The sequence below is a fragment of the Calonectris borealis genome, chromosome 13 (genome assembly GCF_964195595.1).
Source record: "Calonectris borealis chromosome 13, bCalBor7.hap1.2, whole genome shotgun sequence".
Taxonomy (NCBI): Eukaryota; Metazoa; Chordata; class Aves; order Procellariiformes; family Procellariidae; genus Calonectris; species Calonectris borealis.
The window spans coordinates 12,866,871-12,875,670 of record NC_134324.1 but is presented as its reverse complement, the minus strand read 5'-3'; the positions used below and the strand labels follow the sequence as shown (position 1 = coordinate 12,875,670).

General features: G+C 53.3%; 1 protein-coding gene across 1 annotated transcript; it reads left to right on the top strand.

The window, feature by feature from the left end:
- Window positions 1-2,030: 2,030 nt before the first annotated feature.
- LOC142087511 (transcription factor SOX-3-like) lies at window positions 2,031-4,259 on the top strand. Its single transcript, XM_075161814.1, has one exon. It carries the CDS (start codon window positions 2,496-2,498, stop codon window positions 3,453-3,455), a length of 960 nt encoding a protein of 319 aa, XP_075017915.1. The 5' UTR covers window positions 2,031-2,495; the 3' UTR covers window positions 3,456-4,259.
- The last annotated feature ends 4,541 nt before the right edge of the window (window positions 4,260-8,800 follow it).

Sequence of the window (8,800 nt, the reverse complement as noted above, 5' to 3'; positions counted from 1 at the left end):
CGAAGGAAACACCGTTCACAGGTCTTTCAGCATATCCTCTAATTCCGTATACCGCCTCATTTTTCGTTGCATGCAGGCATGTTCAGTCCCTCTAACAAACGTTTATCCAAAGTCATTTCAAAGAATTGTCAGGATATGTATCAGTCCGCTCTCCAGCCGAGCCTGGCACGTTTTAAACCTCGACTGGAGCGGTCAAAATATTTGGAGGGGTTTGAGGTTAATTACAGCTGTCTGAAGCTTTTCCAGTATATTGCAAAAGTTACAAGCAAACTACGCCCGAAGTGTGCTTTCTAGTGTGATACCGCTTGAAACAACACCTTCCACTGTCACCCTAGAGCTGCAAAATTTTGACTTCACCCAAGAACTCACCAGCAGCAAACTAAACAACAACAAAGACAAAATGCTGACTACACCATAGTTAGTCGCACAGTGGGGTTTGTTTCCCCTTCGACTTTGTTCAACAGATGATTTTGTCAAAAAAGAAATCCGTGAAAAACGCGTGACACGTTAAACTGCTAAATCACAGTAGTGCTCAGATCCACTCAAATAAAAATCCCACCAAGACACGGTGCTGTTTCTAGAGTACCACCAAGTGCCGTTTTAAGGCGGCTCGTTTGCCTTCCCCCCGACCGCGGGAAGCGCTGAGCGGGGCTGCGCGGTACCGACGGAAGCGGTCCCTCCCCCGCCCTGCTGAAGCCTCCCCGACCCGGCCCGGAGTCCCCTTCCCGGCGTCCGCAGCACAGCGGGCTCGGGGCTGGCGGCACCGGCTTGGGCTGTGCCTCCGGGTCCAGCCTGGAGCCCTGCCCTCGAAGTGCCCTCTCCCGCTGTACCGATTACCGTCGTTTTCCTCGCGGTCTTCTCTTTGGGGCACGTCCCTACCCAAAGCCCCCCGACCCTCCCCTGCGCCCCACACGCTCCCGGGGAAGTTTGCTCAGAGCTACACTGGAGGAACCGGCGGTGCTGCCCACGTCCTCCGGCACCGGGGCTCTACCAGCGCGGCTCCGAGCACACCTCAGGCTCGGTTCGCCTCTCCTCCCCCGGCCGGGAGAACCGTCTGGCTTCCCCAGACGGAGCTGGAGCGGGGCGCAGGGGGAGGACGAGGAAGAGCGGGGACAGGGCAGCGCCCCGTCTCGCCCCCGGCCCGGCAGCGGCGGGGCAAGGCAGGCTGGGCAGCTCTGTACCAGCGGTGCTTTCAAGGCTGCCAGCCCTGTCCGTGCAGGTGCGGGTGTCCGTGCCTCTGCGGAAGGAAGGAAGGAAGGAAGGAAGGGAGGGAGGAAAGATGGAAGGGGAAGGGGAGGGAAAGGACGGAAAGGGAAGCTCGTGATTGACAGCTCCAGTGAGCTCCGCTCCACTCACACACCCTCCACCAAAGTTTTCTTTCACACAGAGGGAACTTTGCTGTTGCCATGAAACTTGGGGGTTTTGCAAGCTCCGTCCCCTCCCCCCCACTCTCTTTGGGGCAGCCGAGTGGAAAAACTCAAGTGGCAATGGGGTGGGCGTAGGTGGGGACGGCCGGGAGCGCCCTACCGGCAGCCAGCCCGGCCCCGCTGGCACCTGCGCCGGCGTGCTGCCGCGGGGCAGTCCGTCTCCCAGCGGGACGGAGTGCCCGGCGGCCGTGCCCGGTCCCGGCAGGGCAGTGCAGGTTCTCCCCCGGGAGAGGGCTCAGAACTGGAAGAGTTTAGTCCGCCACCCCCGCTTCATCCGCTCCGGGGGGGCGACCGTGCAGCGCGGGCTCGCTCCGCTTCCAGGCAGCTTCTCTGGGCTTGGCACAGGTTCATCCACCGGGGAGCCCCAAATCTCTTTGTGCCCAGCAAACGCACGGCCCCCGCTTGCAGCACAGCGCCCCGCCCCACTCCTCCTCCCCGCGCCCCCGGAGGGCAGCCCCGTCCCGCCCGGCGCCCGGGCCCGCTCCTTGCCCCGCGGCGCGGCCGGCAGCTGCGGGAGCCCCGCTGGCCTCTCTGCACCGCGCAGCCCCGGCTCTGCCTCGTCCCGCCTCTTGGGCCGCCAGCCCAGAGCCGGGGGCGGGGGCAGGTGCAGGGCCCGGGGGCTGCGGGGTAGCGGCGCCCGGGGACGCGGTGGGGGGGGTCCTGCAGAGCAGCCCCGAAACGCCAACTTTTTGGCTCCCCCCACCCCCCAGCTGGTCAGTTACAGGCGTCGGGGCTGTCGGGAACCACTCGCTGATTGGCTGCCGCCCGTTCATTTATAGCCCGTCAATCAAATACCCCCGGGATTGGTGTGCGCGTCGCTTGGCGCTGCCTGCGGGAAGCGCTCCGCACCGCTCCGCAGGCGCGGCCGCAGCAGCAGCACCTCGGGGAGCGGCGCCTCCGCCCGCCAGACAGAAAAACTTCTTCCTCCTCCTCCTCTTCCTCCTGCAGCAGCCGCCCAGGCAGGTTCTTTCCTTTTTTTTTTTTTTTTTTTCTTTTTTTTTAACTTCCTCTCCCCGATCTGGTGCCCGCCTGCCCGCCACCCTGGCGCACCTCTTGCCGGCTCCGGCCATGTACAGCATGCTGGAGACTGAGATCAAGACGCCGCAGCCCACGCCGGGCAGTGCCGGGGGTAACCCCGCTCCGGGGAGCAACGGCAAAGGCAGCGGCGGAGGCGGCGGGACCAACAACGGAGCGGGAGCCGGCTCGGACCAGGACCGGGTGAAGCGCCCCATGAACGCCTTCATGGTGTGGTCGCGGGGCCAGCGGCGGAAGATGGCCCAGGAGAACCCCAAGATGCACAACTCGGAAATCAGCAAGCGCCTCGGGGCCGACTGGAAGCTGCTGAGCGACGCCGAGAAGCGGCCCTTCATCGACGAGGCCAAGCGGCTGCGGGCCGTGCATATGAAGGAGTATCCGGATTACAAATACCGGCCCCGAAGGAAGACCAAGACCTTGCTGAAGAAGGACAAATACTCGCTGCCTGGCAATCTCCTGGCCCCGGGGGGGGGCAACGCGGTGAGCAGCCCTGTCGGGGTGGGGCAGAGGATTGACACTTATGCCCACATGAACGGCTGGACCAACGGGGCTTACTCACTGATGCAAGACCAGCTGGGCTACAGCCAGCACCCGGGCATGAACAGCCCGCAGCTGCAGCAGATGCACCGCTACGACATGACGGGCCTGCAGTACAGCCCCATGATGTCCACCGCCCAGACCTACATGAACGCCGCCTCCACCTACAGCATGTCCCCCGCCGCCTACGGCCAGCAGCCCTCCACGGCCATGAGCCTGGGCTCCATGGGCTCCGTGGTGAAATCTGAGCCCAGCTCGCCGCCTCCTGCCATCACTTCCCACTCGCAGAGGGCCTGTCTGGGAGACCTGCGGGATATGATCAGCATGTACCTGCCCCCGGGGGGGGATGCCACAGACCCTTCCGCCCTGCAGGGCAGCAGGTTACACAGCGTCCACCAGCACTACCAGAGTGCTGGGACTGGCGTGAATGGTACCGTACCACTAACTCACATATAAACTTGGCTGCTCCGGACGGCTCCCCGTCTTAATCCCTAACCCCCACCACCGCTCCCTGACTACATCGGGACGTACGGCAGTGTTGCTCGGCTTAGCAGACTTAATACTAACTTTGGAGAAATTTTAAAAAGGAAATCCGTTAGTTGTGTCCTTTTTTTTGTACAAAAAAGTATTTGAGCAAGCTGTTATTTTAATAGATCACAACTCCTGCCTCCTAGAAGCCGCTGTGAAGTTTTTAAACCACGGCAATTTCTTTCCTGGTTTCTGCTAGGTTGGGCACTCTTTTATTCGCTTAAAAGTTTTAAAAGATTTTGCATCTTCCAGTTTAATTTCTAGCGCTGCAATGACATTAAAAAAAAACAACACCAAAACGGCGGGCTTTTGTTTTTAAACTCCGTTGTTCACATTATCGTTGTGGTTTCTTAAGTGTTTTGTTCTTCCCACCTTACCGAGCCTCGCTTGGTTTCTATCCATAATCTGTAGCTTTCACGAGTTTTTAACTTTAGGGTTTTGTTTCTTAAAAAAAGGGGAGGTGGGAGAGAGCTGTGCGGGTCGCAAACGCATTTCTTTTATTTATAGTAAGTTGTGTGTCTTGGTTTTTCTTAAGCTGTATACTTATGTAAATTGGTTTGTGAATTTTACTGTGAACCGTGTTTTGACATATCAGATGAAGAAACGTTTTAGTTTTGTTTACCGGATTTCTTCCAAAAAAAAAAAAGTCATCGGAACACTCCTTCCCTCTCCCTGTCCCTAGTCCTCGTTTGCTTCCTTCTTCCAAACGAAGAGAGATCAATAAATTTTATATCAGGCACGTCGGTAGTCTCCGGGCGATTTGTGCGGGGGCGGGCGCGCAGCCGGTCCCTCCGTGGCGGCGGGGAGCGCGGAGCCGGGGCAGCGCGCTCTGTCCCGGGGCTCCGTCCCGGGGCTCCCCGCAGCAGCTGCGGTCCCGCCGCCCGGCCGAGGAGCCCGGGACCTGCCATCGCTTTTCGGCCGAGTTTCTGCGGCTGCCGCGCCGTGGTGTATTTTGGTCGGGGGGAGGGAGGAGTGCTTCTTCTAAAGGTGATTTTCTGCTAAAGAAAAGCAGGACCCGGGCCGGGAAAGCGTCGCTGTGCTCCTGAAGTTGCTGCTTCCGAGCCACCAGCCACTTGTTGCCTCTCCGCCCGGCTGGTTTCTCTCGGCCGACGCGGCGGGAAGGGGATTGCACGTATGCGCCTCGGGTTTTTTTTTGCTCTGGAGGATTTGCCTAGAAACCCGAGCTCATCTGAAATATTTACAAAAGTAAAACCCGTTGGGGATCTCTTAATTAGATTCTATTAAAAATGAATGGTTACAGGAGTCCCCAGAGGAAATAAATAATTCAATCTTTTCAGTACGTTTGACGAGTGTGTTTTTAGTCTGGACAACTTTTCTATATTTTTTTTTTCCTTTTCTTTAGGGGTCTGCGTTATAATCTGGCGGTATTTCTGTGGGCGCTGCGGAACAGCCCCGAGCTGCGGCCCCCGCGGAGACCCGGGGCTGCCGGCCGAGCGGGAGACTGCTTATCCCTCCTTCTGCTCGGCGGCAAAAATGTTCCCGGCCGACCCCCCACGCGTGCCCTCGGCTCCTCGTGGCTTCGAGCGGGGGCCCGGCGGGGCCGCGGGCCGGGCTCAGAGCTGGCCGAGCCGGGTGGCCGCTCCGCAGGCAGAGGTCCTTGCAGACGGTCAGTTCATTTCGCAGCGCAACTCCCCCTCCAGCCTCTGCCTTTCGTTTGCTTCGTCTGTCTCTTTCGCTGTTTGTCTTAGTACAGAAGGAAAGGGAACGGGAGGGTGCTTTTGTTGTTTGGTTTGGTTTTGGTTAAAGGGGCCTGCTCTGCTCGTCCCTTATGAACAGCGGCTTCGGTGAGACTTTGCGCCCCTCCGCTGCCCGCTTGCGGCGGCCGAGATCTGCCGGGGGCCGTGGGAGCCGCTTTCCCTTGCCCGCTGCTTTCCTCCCTGCCCGTCTGCTTTCCACCTTTCCCGCCGGCCGGGCCGGGGGCCCGGCGCTGCCTCCCGGGCTCTCAGCGGCGGTCCTCCGGCGGCGGCGCCTGTCTTGCTCTCCGCCGGGAAGCACGTCCAGGCTCGGTCAGGGCCTTCCCCTGGCTCTTTCAAGAGGAAAAACAATGTTCTGCAAACCACACCGAGAGTCTCCTTCTCTGGTGTGGGGTGCCTACCTCCTAGCCATCCGGGGAAGCGGGGGCGCCGGAAGCAGCTGCTGCGGGTCCTCAACCCGGGGAGAGACCCCGGGGCCACGCACGCTGCCCTCTGCACAGACAAGACCCTGGGGCTGTCAGCCCTCTGGTCTGTGTAAGCCCCTGGCACCACACATGCCCTCTGCTCAGGAACAGCCATGTCCGAATTTGGGGTAATAATTTTGCAAATGAGAACCCAATGTGTTTAATACCCTTATCTCAACTCCTTCAGTAACATTTCTGGTGAAATCCAGCAAACCTGTGGCGTTGCTTTCTCCTGTTTGCGCTGCTACCCTTCAGGTAGGAGTGTGCCTGTTGCTAGCTCTGTGAGGAGAAGCAGCCCCGTAACCCGGAGGTCTGAGAGAAGGTGATAAGACCAGTGGTGTTGGTACGGTACATGGAGATATGCAGGGGGGGCAGCAGCAGGTCCCGTTTCATCTCAGCTGGGGGTCAAACTGCTCCCCAGTGCTCTCCAGAACAGGACAGCTCTGGGAGGGGAGGTGTGATGATCCCGTTCCCTAAAATAGGTCTCCCTCAGCCTTCCCATACAGGCGTGCAGTGCAAGTCTGACAAAAGTGAGGGCTCCTGAGCAGGTGAGCTGCTGCCAGCACTGGGAATTCTATTTGATATCTTCAGAGTTGGATTGCAGCTGCATCATTACAAGTAGTTGTTCTCTTCATCTGAGTTCTCTGGAAGTGGATTCTCTGCCATGAAAGGGGAGAAACACTGTTCTTCAAAGGTTTGCAGTATTTAAGTTCAAGTTATCCTCCTCTTTTGCTGTACGTCAGGGCCTAAGGAGAGTTTGTGAGCAAGTCCCTGAGGGGTCACGGAGACATGCCTCTGTATAAACTACCTTGTTCTCTCTGAAAGCTCATCTCAGTGGTTTGGCTTGTGGATGCTTTTCCTGAGCTATTGATTTTGAGATGCCCAGACAAAATCCTCCACACAGTTTTCAGCTTCCTGAGGCTGAACTTTATCCTGAAGTTCATAAGTTGTGGGCAGAGCTTGTGGAAAGGGTTGTAAACAGGCACACACCACTGGATGGGGGAGAGACCCATTGCAAACCAAAAGCAATGAACCCAGCCTTGTACGTAAGTACAAGTACAGATACAGCCTCTTCTTCCCCAAACACGAGTGTATTTTCTATCAGAGAGCCAACAGCATAGAGGGAGACATTGCCTGAAAGACAACTCGTTTTCAGAGCACTGTTACATCCTTTGCTTGGACTCAAGAAATCTGCCTCATGAACAAATGCAGAAACATGTTCCCTTTAGAATTAATGAAGGTATGTTTTATTTGTACTGAACTTCATTTTTAAATTTTCAGTTTATTCTGGACATAGACATACATCCTGCATGCATTAAATCTAAATGCCTTTTGAGCAGTGCCCGTGCGGGATTTCATACTCTCGCTTGTGTGGGAGGGATCAGAATCCAACCGTTAACATTCTCAGGGAGAGCAGGTGAAGTTACAAACAGTTATGTAGGAGACATGTTGGCTCCGTGGAAGATGCGTCTGCACAGGATCCTTCGCTCCAGAAATCCACAGCACTTTGCAAGATAGGGCTGTAAGTGAAATGCTGAGTTGTTGCATGTGCAAAATCATTAGCAACTATTTGCATAGTTAAAAAAACTACAGCCTTATTCTAGAACATCTAGAATAGATGAAAGTGCATTCATTATCCTTAGAAAGACTGAACATCAGCCGTGAAGAGGTTAATAATGTTAGCATTTAAGTGTAATGACAATATTTAGGCTTTTGCGTTAACACTTTTTTGAATGGAAGAGTGGAAGATCACACTTGGTGCTACTGTTAGTCTGTCAAAAAACAGAGTATTGGGTTACATTTTGATGGTTCCTTCCTATACCAAAGAGCTGCAGAGTTAATTTATTTCAACAAAAATTGGTAAGTGAAAACATTTTAAATTAAAGTTTCAAGTCTGGTTGGGGAGTAAATTCCAATAATTAGCAGAGGAATCTGATTGTGGATATTTTAAGAATATTTTTTAAACCACACTTCTTTGTATTTCTAATATTTTTTGCTATAAGAAGAGATGAATATTAAATTCAGTAAAAGGCATATGATTAGCATAAACACTTTATGAAAGCATTTATAAATCAGTGCTTTACCATATCAGACATGAGACTAAGAAAGTATACTTTTCAGGAACATTAGAAAGATAGGAACTTGTCTAACTATCTCCCGATGTTAATAGAAAGAATTATTTCATAGGAATGAACACAGCGGAAGAGATGAAGTTAGGTGATGTTCAGGACTGGAATGTTGCTGCTATTCCCAATGCCTGCAAAAGTGAGAACTTTGATATGGCTTCTTTTCTACTTATATACCTTTATCCTAGATTTACTGTAGTCAAGTCCAGTCAATTTACATTGTGCAGATTCAGATTATTTCTATGGTAAAACTGGAGTGACGAAACACAGAAATCTTAAAGAGAAAGGGATAAAATTTGAATCCATTTCTTTTAAGATTTCTCAAGGAAGGAGTGGAGAGCTGTTATTGCAGATCTGTTTGCATGGGGTAATTTAGTGGTAAATGCAGATTAAGTTTTCCAGAATAGTTTCCCATATGCTTCTCTATCATGACTTTTTACTGATGCCACTGCATGCCACAATAATTGCAACACAGTGACTTATTTCATGACAGAATGTCCTCAGGATGAGGAATTCTTTGCTGTGAATACCATTCACAGCCAACTTCTTTGTGCTGGTAGTCAAGTAAACAGGATTTCAGATTTGCCTCCTCCAAAGACATCTTCAGAAGCTCTTTATCCATTTTATACCTCAGTTTTCTAGTTTCTACAATGAGATCTATACCTACTTAGGGCAGCAGGAGAGGTTGCAATGCATGTGAGTGAGTGTGTGTGTGTGAGAGCAAGAGAATGGGGGGAGTGTCACAGTAAATCCATAGAGAGATTTAAATCACCTCCTCCGTGATTTAAAAAAAAAAGTATGTACCACTTAAATGTTATTTAAGTCAGCTTTATGCTCAGGGTGCTCATCTGTATTGTTGTACTAAGTTCAATTATACCATATTTATGCCAGGTTACTTTTATTTGGTAATACATCTAATTAAGCTAAATCAATCTGAGCATGATTTGGCCTGGTTTAAAAATGCTTGT